Source organism: Oreochromis niloticus, linkage group LG22 (genome assembly GCF_001858045.2).
Source record: "Oreochromis niloticus isolate F11D_XX linkage group LG22, O_niloticus_UMD_NMBU, whole genome shotgun sequence".
In the NCBI taxonomy this organism is placed as follows: Eukaryota; Metazoa; Chordata; class Actinopteri; order Cichliformes; family Cichlidae; genus Oreochromis; species Oreochromis niloticus.
In genome coordinates, this window is record NC_031985.2 from 24227617 (window position 1) to 24245934 (window position 18318).

The window sequence follows — 18318 nt, forward strand, 5'->3', positions numbered from 1 at the left end:
GTAATATCCACGCTACACAAAAATAGAACACAAAGCAGCTGTATTAGATTTACTTTTATCTAGCAGGCATTCCCCCCTCCCCCTCCACACATTGTGTCTCTGTTGCACTCATAAAATATCATCTGTGTTATCCTTCTGCCATCAGTACACTAAGCTTTAGCTCTTATTCTTTTAAAGTCTGAAACTGTGAAGGTCATTGTTCTCCTCCTTGACTCGAAGTTAATTTAGGGACCTTTAATATCAATTATTTGGGATGGGGGTGAATAATTTATTATATGGGTGAGCTGTTAAGAGCCAAATGCAGATCTCTCCTGAAGTTTTCTACTTTGTTAAAGACATCTGAGCTCACCGCTCCCAGAAGTATTTTTAGAATGAGAAAGTTTCTTCTAAATGTGTCTTTATTCATGCTGGCTACTTATTCTTTTATAAACTTTGCATGGCGGGATAAAGGACACAGTTTTCCTGCTTCTGACACTAAGAGGAAGAAAGGTGCGAGGGGCTCGCTGCGGTGCGAAGCCATAAACAGACCAGCATCAAGCAGAGGCAAAATCTTACATAATAGAGTCCGCAGCAAATCAGGTCTTAGAAAGCTGATGGCTGAACTGCTTAGTGACTCGGACAGACGTGGATAGACATCGTACACGCGTGTAGTTTTCCATCAGGTGCTAATAGCCTCCCCCGTCATCGTGTCAAGACGGTCATAATGCATGTGGGTTATGTTACGTGATTGAAACAAGTGGTGCTGAGTTTTTTTGTAGCGCGCACACAGGAATATTTTATTCATGAATTCACGTTGATCCCCAGCATTCAACAATGGCGCTCATTTGCATATAAAGTGGCAAAGACATGCCGAAGCCTCAGAATGACTTCATTGACAAAATGCTTGAGTCAGAGTCTATTGTGAGGCTGTGAATGAGTAACATTTCATTTCAGGGTGTAAAATTAATGGGAACATGCATTAAGGTTCAGGTTAATTTCTTTTAGGATGATGCAATTTAAAATGTAATTTAATACTCGCATATTTTATAAATGTATTTACATTCTTAATCTGCATGTGTCATATTTACATACCTAGATACTGCAATTTGTTTTTGGAAAGCAGTAACAGTAAAATGAATCAGAATAACATTTTAGATGCTGGTCTATACAACTGGAGTGTGTCTGTGCATGTGTGTGTTTTATGCATACAGACAAGAAGCACCACACCGTGGCACTTATAGTGGTGGTGTGATGACTGTTAACATGCTGTTAGAGCTTGCATTCACCTTGGGATGCTGTCAAACCGGAGTACAGCATTCACCGGCGCCCAAATGATTTGTTTTTACGCATGATTTGTGGCTCGACAGCTTCATACATGCAGCCCCCGCGCTCTTCACTACTGTACGTCAGGATGCTTTGCTTCCATCAGTGCAGACGGCAGAATTATTAACTTAGCTCTGTTAAAGTAGAGTCTCGGGAAAGTAACCCACACATCCTGCCGGCTGCTTACACTGGTGGAAAAAAACAATAATTTAGCCTAGATTGATCTGATTTACTTATAATCACTATTTTGGATGTATAATTTAAGCTGAATAGTTTAAAGGAGAACCCAAATGCTGTTTCTTGAGGTAGCGTGTAAGAGAGAATCAAAGGAAATCCTTGAAGTGTTGTTCATGACATTTTTTATTTTGTTTACGTCTTCCAGTTAGAATCCAACAAGGTCATTACATCTCAGTTCATTGAATAAAAAAGCAAATAAAAAAAAAACTCGAGCATCACAGAATTACACAAAATTTCAGGTAATTTTAAGGGATAAAGATGCTTTTTGTCTAGTGTCATTGTGTTGAGGGGCCATTTCAGAAATCCATTATCTGGAAAACTACTTGAGCTAGGCCCTTCAAAGTTTTTGGTATTATGGCTCTATGAGTATGGGCTCTCGGGAGTGCATGCAGATCAAGTTAACATAGAAAGACGGATACTTGGAAGTCCCGTAATTATTTGTAAGTCTGATCTCTGACAGCAGATTTGGATGTTTCTAGAAACCGAAATTATGCAGGTCGGAGACAAATGTTTAGTTTATTAAAAAAACAAGCTGCATCATATCCTTTAACAGTCTAAATCAGGTGAATAGTTTCACACATGTTAAAGCTTAAATATGAAAAAGAAACATACTTTCATCCAACTTCAGTGTGATACCAAATCCAAATCATCTTTTTTAGAAAGGGCAAGTTTCTGTTTATTTTATATTCACAATGTATGATGGATTTTTGAAATGCACAAGTAGATACACAATAGAAGAACAAGAATGCAAGAAAAATGTCTAAAACTTTCATCTCTTTAGTTTTGTTTTGGTTTATTGTAGAAACAGTAGAGACCTCAAATTTTGATGGTTAGGTGGAAGCGTTTGGCTGAATAATGTCGTGTCCATAGTGGGATTTTTCTGTTTAGACCTACATGTAGCTGTAGTAATGTAGAAATATAGGAATCTGTTAATTAAAATGCCATTTTTAATTAGCTGCATGTTGTTTATATGTTGATATGAAAGTTATGGTACTTTTTAGCGAAATATGACCAATTGTATAAAATATCTTCCTGACCACATATACTTTTTGGTAAAAGACCAGCGATTTGTTTTTCTGCTGCATCGTGTTGTACTCAGGGGAATGTGTTCACCTTTGCTTTCTCCCCACCTCATCAGGAGTTTGAGCAATTTAACAAGCGGCTGGGTGAAGTTTCCAGACATGTGCGCATCCCCCTGCCTGTGTCCAACGTCCTGTGGGAACACTGCATCCGTTTGGCCAACAGGACTCTTGTTGAGGGGTAAGAAAGTTAAGAAGTGTATGCAGTGAATTATTGTTAAGCCTTAAATATAAAAAACACAATCTGTTTTTGTACATGATGTTTTCCCCCCTCTACCATCTGCATGGAGCACCGACTCAAAGCTGTGCGTCGCAGACTTGGAGTCTGTCTGTGAGTCATTTGCTGCTTTATGAAAAGGCTGTTCTCTATTATCATACTGTTATGGGCTGCTCACAGTAAAAATAACCTATAACAGTGGCAGCGACAGTTTAGAGAAGTCTGTCACTCAGTTTCTCTACTTTATCATGAGCAAGAGATTCATATGAAGACTTGCTATTCCCTCCAGCAAAAAGCACTACAGGCTGTTTGCCACTGGCAGCAACCATCTCCTCAAATCTACTGAAACAAGTGCACATCCCAGTTTGAGTCAGACTGCCATCTGCCCGAAAGAAATTGGGCTTTTTTTGTCTCTCACAAATATCATACCATACCAAACAGATACTGAGTCCACTTAAACTGTGCCTTTTTTACTACTTAAGTATATAATTAAGAAATACATCTTAAAATCAGTGAATAAAACACTCAGTCAAAGGAAAATCATTTTAATAAAGCAGTTTTAAGTAAGATACATCTTTGTTCATCAAATATTTTGAAATATGAGCAAAGCAGCACACATTTCTGTCAAATAAGGTTCAGGCAGAATCAGCACCTGACCTTTAAATGAACCAGTTGTGCTTATATGCGTATCCACCCACCTCCTACAATCCACATCATGCCTTTCCTAAAGCCAAGAAAAATCCGGGTATGAAAGATTTCTTTAGGATATACAGGTGAATGCAAAGCAGTTGAAGTAAATGCTGTATGATACGCAACTACAAGGAGGAAAGAAGTGTAAAGCAAAATGTTCAGATTGCTCAATCCGAACATTTGTATGAGTTGTCAATGAACTATTTGTATGAGTTGTGTAACCAGGCTAGCTACCACACAGTTCTACTTTTAAACCACTGCATTTAGAAAAAAACACTGAAGCATTCGTCATCCGTCCGTCCGTCCATGCCCCAATTTTTCTCACTAGTTTTCATTAGTTTGTGCACTACAGGCAGCCGTTGACAATAAAACACATATCTATGCTTCTCTGTCTGACAATCCAATGGAGGGGTCTGGGTTTGGTGGTTGCCACGAGAACAGTACTTGTCTGACTGCATTGTGCCAAGCGTCAAGTTTGGTGGAGGGGGGATTATGGTGTGGGGTTGTTTTTCAGGAGTTGGGCTCGGCCCCTTAGTTCCAGTGAAAGGAACTCTCAATGCTTCAGCACAAGAAGATATTTTTGGACAATTTCATGCTCCCAACTTTGTGGGAACAGTTTGTTTACAGCCCCTTCCTGCTCCAACATGACTGCGCACCAGTGCACAAAGAGAGATCCATAAAGACGTGAATGAGGGAGTTTGGTGTAGAAGAACTTGACTGGCCTGCACAGAGTCCTCACCTCAACCTGAGGGAACACTTTTAAGATGAGTCGGATTGGAGCCTGTGAGCCAAGCCATGTCATCCAACATCAGTGTCTGACCCCACCAATGTGCTTCTGGAAGAATAGTGAAAAAGTCCCATGAATGCTCCTAAACCTTCTCAGCAGAGTTTAAGCTGTTATAGCTAACAAATGGTGGGCTGACATTATATTAAGTCCTACGGATTAAAGGATGGGATGTCATTAAAGTTCATGTGTGTGAACCCAGAAGAGTGAATGCCTTTGGCAACGTAGTGTATGATACACTTGGCATTAAAGGGTTAAAAAACTGAGGTTCATCAATCTCTGCTGATTTTTTTATTATTATTACAACCTTGTCCTTCTGGATACAAACCAAGTATAAACATCTTTGGGTCTGTTGGAATTTCTTTTGAAATGATCTCTCATGTCACTCTTTACAAAGTATTTAAATCTGGAACAGTTTTCCTTTAACCTCGGTGCTTTTTACTGTCTTTTCCGCTTAAAACTGATCTTTTTACTCTCAGGTTACAGTCATTAATAGTGCCACTCAATTTGTGTTATGAGCTGAGATATTGCCTCAATGATTTGAGGCTCACACTTCTCAAAAGAATGACTCTTTCTTTCTTTATTTCTGTGTTTGCTCCCCAGTTTAAACATCTGCATGTCATAAATTTAAAACGAAAATTCTTTCCAAAGCGTGTTGTCAAAGCAGCGGGAAGAGCAGAGAAATCGACCTGCCGTCCATAAAACTGTGTCTGGTTCCTTCAGAGGTATCCCCTGAGAAAAAGCACTCGACGACGCTGCCATCGTCTCCTCTATTCATGTTGGCAGTCGCATCTCTGCAGCCTCACCAAATGCCCATCAGGGGATTACCTGACACAGGCCACTCACACAAACCGCAGAATGCTCTTGACACGTCTCTTGTAATGCGTTTTACCACTTTCGCCCTTGCAAGGGAGCGATATGGGTTGTGATAGGTGACAGATTGTCAGGGTTTTGGGGGGGGTTTTTTGTTTTTTCTCAGCACCTCCACTGTCGCTTTACTCAGGCTCGTACGCGGAGCATATGTGTGAAGTATGTTTTTAGATGGATGGTGCGATAAATCCCTCTGATCGGACAGATTGGGTGCACAGCAGCATCGAGTCACGCCGACTGGACGGTGACGAAGCGAGAAATAAGCAGCTGACAATCATCGAGAAGTTCACACATTTTATCGGGAATATGAAAGGACGCCGACTGACGTCAAAGTTATCCCAGGTTACAAATTCAAAGCAGGTTGCGCTGAACCGTGTTGGAGCCAGGGAACGCGGTTTGGGTTAAAAACAAGTCCTTGCTCTAAGTGGCTTTGTTCTTTCCAAGTGTTTTAAAACAAGAGGGAGAACATCGACTGCGAGGCATAGGTGGATGCCTCGGCCTCATCCACAAAGAGAAGGGAACATGTTTACTTCCCTACACATTTGCTGAGCGCTCTTCCTCTCATTGCGTAAGAGAACTTTTGAACCCTTTCCAATGAGCAAATGGCCCATTACGACTGCAATGCTTGGCAAATTTAAGCTGCTGTTGCCGACCGCCTGCCTGGTTCTCCCAGTACACCCTCCGAACACACATCTCCCAACCCTCTGGCACACCGAGATAGAGCGGTCATATTTATTTGTTTGTACTCCGACCGCCCCAGTCTGTTATTAAATTTCTCTGTCCAGCGCTTGTCCCTCCCTCCTCAGAGACTCGCAAAAACAGCTCCGTTAGCATTCTGAGCCGCAGCTCAAACACTCGCCACCAAAAGCTCTGGCAGGTTTGACAAGAAAAAGAGAGGGAGAACGACAACAGAGGTGATGAGAAAGAGAGAGAGACGGGGAAGGTGAGGGGAGAAAATGGAAACGAGAGAGAGAGAAAAGCTAAAGTGTGAGACGGGGAGAGTTTGCAAAGTGCAGATGTGTTGTGTGGAGTGTTAATGTACTGGAGATGTCACAGTCTGACCTGCCAGCGTGCAACAGTGCTCGCTGCCAAACACATGAAACACAAACAGACACACACACTGAAATGCATGTGTACTCTGGCCCACACACATGTACCAACACCACAGGCCGTGTGGAACAACCCGATGTAGTGTAATACTGAAGGGAAATAAAAAATAGCCCGAATGCAAACACCCTTAAATACACATACAAGAAAATGCTGTAAAAACACACGTGTGTAACAGCTGGAACTCTAAACAGGTTTTGATCAAACTTGATTCCAGAATTGAAAATATACACTAAATATATTCATCCAAATCCACACGAATAATGCAAAATATCGAATTAATCCTACGTAAATAAGTAAATAGGAATTATTACTAATATTAAGTAGTATAGTAAGTATTTTAATGAAACAACAGCATATTCTGTAGTAATATCACACCGAATAATGACTTACTATATGACACTTTGGTTTAAGAGAACTGATTGTAAAATAATATAAAACTTACAGAAAAATGGTCTCAGTTAATTTAGCACCATTTAAAAGTGAAAGCAACACCCTGTTCGTTTAATTTGGAGTTAATATTTGGTATTTTCTTCTGAGAGATTAACAGAATTTATGTGAATAAGTACTAATTTTATTTTACTGCATTTTTTTACATTAGGAGGAAAATTAATAATTGTGAAATCAGTATTGATCAGAATAATCAGGATTGTCATTTTAGCCATAATCGTGCAGCGCTACCATTGACGTGGTCCCAGTGGCAGCCACACACACCTGTGCCATACCGTGCCTCCACCATGTTTGACAGATGATGTGATAAGCTTCAGATCTTGAGTTGTTTCTTTCCTCCTTCATTTTTTTCCTCATCCCATCATTCTAGTACAAGTTGATTTTTGTTTCATCTGCCCAAAGATTTTTTGCCAGAACTGTTCAGGCTCTTATATGTGTTTTCTGGACTTCCTGTTCTTTCGTGTCACCAAGACTTTGTACCAGCAGCTCTCTGTTTACATTCATGAAGGCATCTCTTGATTGTAGAGTTTATCAGTGATACACGTCCCTCCCCGAGATTTTCTTCTTGAAATCTTGAAATCTTCTACATATATATATATATATATATATATATATATATATATATATATATATATATATATATATATACACATATATATATACACATATATATTTTCTAAAAAGGCTGTAATTCCTAAATGGGGGTGCACAGAGGCAAAATTGCAAAACATGTCTCACTTCCAGTACTACACAGAACTACTACAGTAACTGTGTAGTAATGATTTTGTCACTAGTTTGCTTCTTTAATTTTGTAAATTTTGTGTTCCGTTTCCCTTTTTTGGCAATTGGACTGCACATTTTGAACACTGGAGTAGAGAGATGGCTTCTCTGAAACCATAACTGTACAAAAGTTTGCAAAGATATTTACAGTGTTATCATTGTGTCTTTTTAACATTTATTTTCTCGCTTAATATAAATAAAAATCTTTAGTGTTGAAGTATTGTGACATACTCCATCATGCAACTGTTGTTTTCATAGAGGTTTTGACTCGGAGCAACAAAACCTGCTGACCACAAATCACACTTCCATCATACAAACTGAATGACTCATTATGCGTTTGTACAACGATGTAATTTATATACTTTTTACAATCCCGTAAATTTTCTCATTTTATTCCCTTTAATAAACATATTACACTTTTCTTATAAACTGAAATGGATTAAAAATGTTAAACTTCATCATGTAACTACAGAAGCCTCATTTACTTTTCTGCTGGGGTTTATTTTGACTTTTTGAATTTTAATACCCTCAAAGAATTTGGCTTTTTAAAAAAAAAAAAAAAAAAAGCTGGAGCACAAATTTCCAAATGAAATATACCCAGGGGTATAATAAAGACAAGAAAGATTTTTTATTACAAATCTGTCTTGCAAGCTTGATGGAATACATATATATTTATATATAAACACACACACACAGTACAGGACATTTTCACTTTGCAAGGTACATTGTGACTTTATTATGCACTCAGAGCACTTAGGAAAGGCAGACTTTGTCTGACATTTGGTGATCTGTGCTTGGAGATGTCTAAAGAAGTGCAATGCAGAATTTCTGAACATGGTGATATTTGGTTGGAGAATTTAAGTGTGGAAAATATGTGATGTTAAACATAACCCTTAGGTCACATGCATGCGAGCGACCACTGGGATTGACTTCCAGAATTTACTTGTGTTTCAGTTGTTACTTACCTCTACCTGAGCACTCAGGGCAATGCTAATGTCCTTCTCCGTCTGCTCCTCTGTCCTCCGCTGTAGCTATGCTAATGTAAAGAAATGCAGCAATGAGGGCCGGGCCCTGATGCAGCTGGATTTTCAGCAGTTCCTGATGAAGCTGGAGAAGCTGACTGACCTGCGCCCCATCCCTGATAAGGAGTTTGTTGAAACCTACATTAAGGCCTATTACCTGACTGAAAATGATATGGAGCAGTTCATCAAGAATCACAGGGTGAGACGGTGACAGAGGCTGGTGGTTATAGCACGTTTACGTCTCCATTTCTGTTAAAACAGCGAGACCGTGTGTTTGATTTTTCTGACCGACTCGTTGTGTTTCTTTGCAGGAGTACTCCATGAAGCAGCTAGCCAACTTGGTGAACGTTTGTCTCGGTTCACATATAAACAAAAAGGCTCGCCAGAAACTTCTGGCAGCCATCGATGACATTGACAGACCCAAGAGATAGACCAATGCACAGAGAAGCAAACATACCATTCATCCCACAGAGATGGACCCTCCAAGAGTGTAGCTCAGCATTGAATGTCTTTATTTTCAAGTCTAAAAGGTGCATTTAGCAAGCTGGAAATAAGTAGCAGAGCTACTAGCTCTAATACTGTACATTACCTGCTAATTGCTAATTATGTGCTTATCTAGTCTTCATATGGTAAAAAATAATTCACTCCTGGTTGCTTGAACGCACCTTTTGACTTGCCGATATACATAAATACTAAACCTCTGTTTACTTCCAAGCATGTTGCAGGCATTCTATGCATATACGGACCAGAATGCATGCCCTCATGTTTTCTTACAACGTGAAGTTTTTCTGCAACCGCAACAGCTTACATTTTTTGAAGATCTCGAGTTTGTTTGTCTGCTGCTCATAAACTCTCACTGTGTAATGCGGTGTGTCCGTTTACCACTCGGCTGCTTGTGGCACTCCACCCTCCGCAAAAAAAGCCAGTGAACATGTGCGAGTGGCTAAATCTGACTCTCTTAATGTTGTTACGCTTTCCCACGAGAACATTTTAATACGCCTTTACTGTCTGAATGTGTTAACTGAAGTCAGTGGTTCTGGGTTATTGTTGACCTTAATCGTTCACTGTAACTTATTCCAGGCTCGCTGTAGATTATTTCACTTCGGGGTATTTTCTGCGTCAGACTGGATTCTCTGCTTGGTCGTTTTAGTTAGTTCTGTTCCCGAATTAGATGAATCTAAATGAATGATGATTCTGAAAGTAATATAAATTGCTGTAGTTAGCATTCATTTGATTGGATTATATCTGCACCAGCTGCATTTATTTATCTGCCATCTGTCATATCCGAGGGGGAGGGCGGGGTATTTTATCAGCCTGGGGCGACTTTTTGCAAGTCTTCGTGAAAGTGCATATCCTGGACTTCAGTCTCTGGCCTTTTTTTTGGACGAGCAGTAGAATTTGGCTCATTTTTATCTAAATTTGTTAGGCTCCGATAGTTTAACCTGAACGGACTTGCAGAGATGTTTGTAACCTTAACTTCCTCTGGAGAAAAAGAAAAAAAACAAAGGTTTTGCTTCACCTTCGTATATATTTTGTGTGCAACTATTCCAAGAAGAATACTGTAAATGTGAATGTTTGAGCAATGTCTGTATTTATTTCTTGCTTCGTGTCTTATTTTGGGTTTTTTTTTTTTTATATGATATAACTGCTGGAAGTGTACTGTAATATATCACCTCTCAGTATGTTGTGACGTATCACCTGAAGCAGAAACAAATATTTAAAACTGTCATATTATGTGAAGGGTCAAGTGCACTATAATAAATAAAAAAATCAATAAAAATCATTAATCAGTGTTGGAATTGTAGGTTGAACCACGATGATTCTAACGCAATAAACACACTAACGGTCGATGCCAGTTGTGGTGTTTTTCCTGCTCGTTTCATCCTTTTTGGTGTCATGCTCATAATTCCCAACCTTTCCGATCTCTGTACCGCAGCAGTTTTAGTAGATTAACTGTTGCTTTAATCAGAATATATGAGCGCTGCCTTTGAGCAGTGCTGCTGTCCATTCTAATGATGTTTTAGTCAGCCAGGAGCAGGACGCTGTCAGACTTATTAATGTGGTTTCCTGTGTGGTTACAAGCCCACAGCCTTCCATTTCAGGGGAGACTACTGATTAGGCTGAGCAGATCTACCCATAACAATGATGAGTCATTGCTTCCTATTGTATTAGAGTTATAACTTTTCGCTTTGCCTGTCATCAGTTCGTGGTGGGTTTTGATATAAAAGACATTATTGTTCTAATAATGAAACCTGGAGGCTGAAAGTACAGGCATTTACTTCTTAACAGAGCTAAATGCTGTGAATGGATGTGCGTGTGTGTGTGTCCATAGAGAAGAGAAGTCCTTAAGCAGCATGCAAGTGAACAAGGTGAACACTTAGCAACTCTTCATCAAGCTGGCGGTCTTCTGGGCACGGCGTAGTTCTGAAAATGATTGCACAGTGATGAAGTTTTCACAGTTTTGGCTCACACCCGCAATAGGTTTGAAATGAAGAGAGCATGATGTAATTGAAGTGCAGACTTTCAGCTTTAATTCAATGTAGGGAAATGTATTTAATGAGTGTTGTGAAATGAAAATGTGTGAAAGTGATGAAATAATAATAGGATTCCTCTTTTGTGCTGCTTTGCTAGCTCTTCGCTGTAGCCAGTGCCGGTCGTTCACGGATATTCTTGCCTTTAGTCTTAAGTGAAATGTGTCTTGGTTGGATTAAGATCGGGTCAGTGATTCAGCCATTACAGAATTTTTTCCACTTCCTGACCTTCAGCTTTCAGACGCTCTTATGTTGGTATTGCAATATGTTTTGGGTCATTGTCTTATCTGTGCAATAAAGCATCTTCGAGTAAACACTGCTGCGTTTGGCTGAAAGTTTACCCGCATACACTTCAGGATTCATCGAGCTGTGCTAGCGATACGCTGCTTCCACACTAGTGTTTTACAGGTGATGTATGCCTCGGATTATGATTTTCATTTAAAATTTATGCTGGCGGCTCAGAGAAACTATGAAAAGTCTGTCACTGTCCAAACATTTCCAGATCCAACTGTACACTAGATGTCATCTGTTTAATCTTGCCATGTCACCCAAACATTCAACAGGGAGAGAGCAAACTATCACTTCTCCTGGTGTAGCCGCTGCTATCAGCAACATGCTGGTTCTCTGCGAGCATCAATCCCCCCTGCCTTTACTGATTTAGTGTTCAACCACTGAGCAGTGCAAAAAAAAAACGTAATGACGCAGTAAAAAAATATCCTTCAAATGATTAAATACGATTAAGCATTTTTAAATAATTATTCCAATTAGTGCTGAATTACTGATATGATTTTAATATTAGTAATTACTCAACGGGTCTCAGCGTGTTAGATGATAAAGTTCGTGAATGCACAATTAGAATAAGGCTGAACAAGTATGGTTTGTTTGGAAGGATTCCCAGGAAGCTGCTTCTTCTCATGCAAGAACATGGCAGCACAGCTTGGGTTTGCAAAGCTACATCACAACAAACCACAAGACCTGTGGATTGAAGTAAAGTTGCTAAAGGTTGTTCTGCTATTGAATCACATGGAGGTGTCTACATACCTTTGGACAACTTTTTTTTTTTATTTTTTAGATTTTCCATTGTGTGAAATCTTTGTGGAACATTAAATTAATTTACCTCGAGGACATCATTTCACATAATTCATGATTTGATTTAATTCATCATCCTCGCATAATATTACTCTTGTAAAAAAGACTAATAACAAACATCATAAACATGCAGAAATGCAGACGGATTGATTTTATCAGTTAGCCATGAGGAACATTATAATGACTTTCCAACGTGAGGAAAGAGGGATGAAGGAGTCCGAATCAAGGTGGGGTGGGGGAAAAGGGGAGATGAGGTTGGAAGTGTGCAGGGATGGGAGAGAGAAGAGGGGATGAGGAAAAGAGGAAGTGGATTAAAGGTGGAAAGAGGGGGAGGACGAGGAAATGTTGCTCAGTCTCCTGAACCTTTGCGTCACTGGGAGATTTGTTCATGTTGTCACTATAGATGCAGCTCATGTTCTTGGCTTTCTTCTCCTGCTCTTTTACCTTCTTCATGCTGCGTCTTTGCAGCTTTTTCTTACCTTTACAGCTGTTTGAGTGCTTTTTTTTTTTTTTTTTATCTTTTCCTATGTCAGTTCAGTGTCTGCCATTTTTGAATTCATTTCCATCCTTTCCACCTTCTCCTCTTCAAATGCTTTCTGGACTTCCAACACTTCTCCTTTTTGCATTTTCAGCTCCTTTTTTTGTTACTTATTAAAGAAAACATGCCCACATTTCCCATGCATGGACAAGTAAAATAATGCCGGTGAGGCTGCTGTTTGAGTGTGCAGCTAGAAATAACTGGTGCACTACCGGAGGTTAAAGCAGCCAACTAGTCACCTGCTGTTTATAGGCTTGAATCTCAGATCTCCTCTCTGAGATGTTTGTAGAGAACCCCTAACAAAAAATAAGGATGATAAACAAGACTAAACTAACATTTGTGACCCTAATTTGTTTCCATCCATGTGTAGCAGCTCTACAGGATGGTTTCTACATCTGCACAGTTATCTTCCTTTAACTAGGAGGGGAGGGGTCCTCCTTTATTTCCTGCATTCTTTACCCACCAAGTGTACTTTATCAGTCTTTGGGTTCAACAGCTCAGCAGTGGGTTCCAAACATTCTGTGCTCTCATATTACAGTTATTTTACCAAGTCTAATTAACATTATTTTAAAATGAGAAAACCAGTAATTACACCAATTTCTGCCTCTCAGACTTCAGAAAACATGTCCTAATATAGGATGTCCACCTTTTTTTTCCTTCTGACTTCTCCATCGGTGAAATAAATCATAACAGTGATGTGTGTGTGTGTGTGTGTGTGTGTGCCAGGGATAATTACTTTTAGCACAAGATATTCAGCATGGGTGTGAGCCGATCATTCAGAGGCAACTTTCAGTCTACACCTATGATTCACACAGAGAGCTCAACATAGCGACTAATACTAGTAATTACAAAATTATAAGAGTAATTACACTAATTAATATAAATAAATATTCTTGGGCCACATATGGAGTTTCTGTTATTATATATATATATTGTTTTTGCCTCAGTGGTATTTGGCCCTTCGGTTTTCTTGCTCAGGTTTCCTCGCCCTCCTCTAACGCTCTGATCCACGACCCTCTTCCCGCCACTGTTCCCACCGTCCTTGCGCGACACTTCAGGGTGCCCGATTGGACCGTCCCATGATGCCATGACCCATTTACCCTTTTAGATAAAAGACCACGCTCCCTTTTCCTCCTGAGTGTCTGCCACGCTGCCAAATTCCACGAGCCAGCCCTGTAGAAATCAATATCATTGACCTACATGGCCTCTGTTCCCTCACTGTCCGCTGATATGCATTCACGCAGACTTCATTCATGTCTATTCATACACATTTGATTGAGAACAATTGCTGGCGGAGCCCATTAGTACTGCTTACTTTGCGTGATGATTGATAGGACGAGATGTGACAGGAGGGGGGACAGCTAAAAGTAAAGGTGGCACTGAGAGGAGGCTCTCGTTGTTCATAAAAGAGGAAGTTATAACTGCACTGGGACAGTATTTAGATCAAATGTTACACAAAAAAAGTCTACTTTTTATCAACAATCATCATCTGTGAGAAAAAAATGTATTTCCTCAGGCATGGGTAAGTCTTTGATAATCAAAGTCCTTTGAAAGCTTAAGCTTTGGCACACTGATTAAAAATCTGCTCAAATAAAACTTTATTAATATCCAAAGTTTATTGGGCTGTGTTAAAATTGCTTGAGTGTCTAATATAGAGTGAATTTGCTGCGGTGGGCGAGAGGCTGATGATCTGACGTGCAGGCAGGAGCTTATTTGAGATAAATCTGGCATTTGTCTCACAGAAATAAGACAAATGCATTACAATATAATATTACAGTCTGGTTACATCAGCTCGAGGCATGTTAGCTCAAAGGCGCTCTATTGTTGCACGTGCGCTGTTCAACTCTTTAACGTGTAAATAAATAAGAATTAAAGATAAGGAAAACCCGCTGGGAGTAAAGAGCGCTGCAACTTGTCCTTCACAGCAGGTCTCCTGTCACCTGTCTGACAGAGAAGACGGGAAAAGAGTGAGAGTTCATCTCGAGCCGGTACAAAACAATTTGGGAGGATGGGGGGTGTCGGAGAGCCACACGGAGACTTTTTAATCTCGGTGTCTCACTCTGCAAGAGCAGAAAATCGAAAACTGTAACTAGGGAACTGTGCTGGGTTTAGACAAACCCCTTTGCTTTTTCATAATGACAGCGCTCACAGAGCTTTTCATTAACGCGCTCTTATTGATTCAGCCCTATCACTAAACACAAACCTCAGAGGGAATGGGAATGGTCCGTTTCCCTAAAGAAAAAGGAATTTAGACATGTTTACTGTATCTGTTTCATTTGTCGCTAATGAAAATTTGTTCAGCTTGATATTGAAATTAAGCAAAACCTGAAGCCACCGAAATTAAATCACCCACAGCCTGAGCTGTTTGGGGGGTTTTTTGTATGCAAACTGCATAAAAAAAGATTAATGAATATTTTAGAAATACCGCAAACACATCGGTTGAGGTATTTAATATAATGCCAGTACTTCTCATCATTTTGACTGGCGTTACTGACTAAAGCGGCTAAATGGATGTCAGTCTCTGCTGCGTAAACGTGAACTTTAACGAGGAGCTCGCTCCACTAGCTGCTGCTAATTTCTCGCTTGACTAGCCGTGCTTGTGTGGAAACCATGTTTTGTGTGGTCGTACACATAAACAGGGAAACCTCTGAAGAACCACCAGGGCTCGGTTTTTTCACGCATCTGTGTTACTTGTTTGGATTTTGTACAGATATATGGAGCGGTAGCTGAATTTTTCTTTTTAATTATAAAGTAAAATTGTCTGCCTTCGTGTGGTTAAGAGACTGAAAACAAAAGCTGTGCAGCTTTCTCCTCATTTGCTGCAAACTGTTCTTTAACTTAGCCTACTTTGGAAAATTAGATTAAGATCTGTGATTATTGATTCTGAATTATTATTTAAAAAAAGCCATCCAAGGTAACATTTTCATGTTTATATTTACATTTAGGTTTGCAAAGGTAAAAATGATTGACCTAAAGGTTTGATCCTAGAAGTGGAAGTGGTAAAAGTTATGAGAAGTTCTGGAGGACGCCATCACCGCTCAGATCAGGAAACGCAAACCGGTACACCTCCAGCTACACACACGCTACTTTTCACTTTCAAGTTAAATACATTTCATGAGTTTCTGGTGGTCTTAGAAATAACACAAAGTCAATATGTGCAACAGTCTTTCTACCACAGGTACAGAATATTCTTATCTAATATTTTTAAGTATTATATTTGGTTTTCTTAAAATGTAAAAAAAAAAATTTCGAAGAAGGGGAAGTTTTTTTCTCAGCAGATTAGTTTGCTTGCAGCTGGAATTAGTTTCTGTGCGTATCTGTTTCATAATCTTAGCCCCAGCCAAATGGCCTCTAATGCTGTGCAGTGCCAGTTAATGGCATTTCCTTTCAGAGGGCATTGAAAATTAACATATCTTAATGGTCACTGTGTTCAGCGTTGAAAAGAACGATTTTTACCAAGATTCATCCTCAGAAATAAATGGGTCAAGTCTACTTCACCCTCTGGTTCATGTCACATCAATGCTATTCTTTTAATGCATAGGATCATACTCCTCTCTTCCTAAACTTAGAGCAGACCGAGTCTGCAGTGCAGGTCATGCTCCCAGTATTGATCTGTTTCCCTGCTAATATCTGACATTGGAATCTTAACAAGCTCCTACATTTGCCAGAGGATTAATTTTAGAGGGATAGTAATGGAAAATCATGGCTCCACAGTGTTTACACAAAGCCGTTTAACCCAAAGTGCAAGCTGAGATGTAGCCTGTATTGACTGTATGTAAAAGATGGAGGATGCTTTGTGATGGCCAATCCTGTGGTAACAAAAAGGATATCTGATTGATCAGCGGGGCTCTCCTGATCTTTGATCTCAGCAAACAATCTCCACACAAGTTTATGGTTTCAATTACTTTTAAGTCTTAGGTCTCAGTCACACTAGTGTAAAAATAGGATTGCAATCCTCATCCGACCAGGAAAAACTGGTGGTTGGTGATTACACTGAATTTTTTCTGACTTCCACAGGTGGAGCGTGCAGCACCATCGAGCTCGGGCTTGGTGTTGGACACGGGAGGTCCTTTCAAACATGTGGGAAATATATTTTTTTACATTTAGAATTTTATATTCAAACGCTGTGTTTTGACTCAACTCATAAAATGATTGTTTAAATTGTTAATGTGCCAAAACTTTACCTTTGCAAGTAGTTCTAGTTTCACAAACAGCAGTTTGGATATGTACCAGTAGAAATAATTGCAGTGGAAACTCTAAACAATGACACAACACAGCAGAAGATGGGTAGCAGAAGAACATGGATGAAAGGACCATAGTCTTTGGATTGTGGTGAGAAACCAATGCAGGTACAGAGAGGACACGCAGCCCCAAACAGGAAGACATCAGCTTTCCAGCAGGTTCGCGCCAAGAACCTTCTCGCTGGGAAATGCAAGTGCTAACCACTGCATCACCATGCCAACCATCCGAAATGCTTAAAAAAATCATAATTAGGGGACTGATGTCTGGACCAGAATCCAGGCAGTAATTCTAAAAGTCGTTAAAGTCATTCAAAACCTAAAAATGTGAGTGTCACAGTAGCATTGCAGGACAAAATTAGCAACATTATTACTGTTCATTAAACCAAACTGGGGGAAAAGGACTGCTTGTATTTATAGAGAGTGTGGAGTAATAAACATGCATGTAAGAGGTGGGAAATCTTTTGCAACTAACCTTGTTGCATGTGTATTTCTGTGATTTCCTTTATGACATGTAATTGCATGCTAATTAAGCCGATATTTAGTGCAAAAAAAAAGTCCTATTTTCTGTGCTTGATATCGAAATGAACTGACTAAAAACAGTTTAGCTTTTGTAAATCACCCATAAAACCCACCACACCTATGAGCATTATTTGGGTATTGCAGTCAGATGTTATTTTGCCCCATTTAGTGGATCGTGAATGTCTTTACAATCCAAGTTATAGCAGCTGAGAGGTTTCAGTCTTGGACGAAAGGCATGACAGCCTCTGCTGTAGGTGAAAACCGTCGGACTCGCTGCCTACAACTGAAACAAACGTCAGTATTACAGAACCTGTTACCTTGTTAGCTCATTAGTGGCAGAGGTAAATATGACCCTCATGACACTCTCCACTTACATAATGGTTTCAGTTGCTTTGCATTTCAGTGACACGGTGTCCTTGTTGTCCCTGCTCCTCGTGTATCTACCTAATGGCCTTCCATTTCAAGGAACTGCTATATCGGTGCCCCGAGGCTGCTTTGCACAGCACAGAAGAGTCGCTTGATTTTAAAATTGTGGCCCTGATTCATTTCTACCGTGCCTAATAAGTGAGCTACAAATGAAGTCTGTGGTGATACAGTAGATGAGCGTGACTCACTTGGATGGGCTAAATATTGAAACTAGTAAACAAATAGTGACAACAGAAGCAATTCCACATGAATTTCATGGCTCGCGGTCTCTCCTATTGTCATCTTTGAGAATGCTTCAGATTGAAGGACAGCTTTTGTGTTTCTGAGGTTTTTGTGTTCATCAGCCACACTGGCTCACAAATCTAATCGTGTTTGTAGTTTATTCACAGACTCACAACATGCAGATATTTTCAATGAGCGTACTCTCTCGTGCCAT

At 39.8% G+C, this 18318-nt stretch overlaps 1 protein-coding gene across 2 annotated transcripts in view; it reads left to right on the top strand.

The window, feature by feature from the left end:
* vps50 (VPS50 subunit of EARP/GARPII complex) overlaps positions 1 to 10386 on the top strand; it is a 114102-nt gene extending 103716 nt beyond the window's left edge. For both annotated transcript variants that reach the window (XM_025902313.1, XM_003457265.5), the window contains 3 exons: positions 2678 to 2799; positions 8548 to 8737; positions 8850 to 10386. In XM_025902313.1, the coding sequence (XP_025758098.1) occupies positions 2678 to 2799; positions 8548 to 8737; positions 8850 to 8969 (432 nt within the window). In that variant the 3' untranslated portion in view covers positions 8970 to 10386. The remainder of the gene's footprint in view (positions 1 to 2677; positions 2800 to 8547; positions 8738 to 8849) is intronic.
* The last annotated feature ends 7932 nt before the right edge of the window (positions 10387 to 18318 follow it).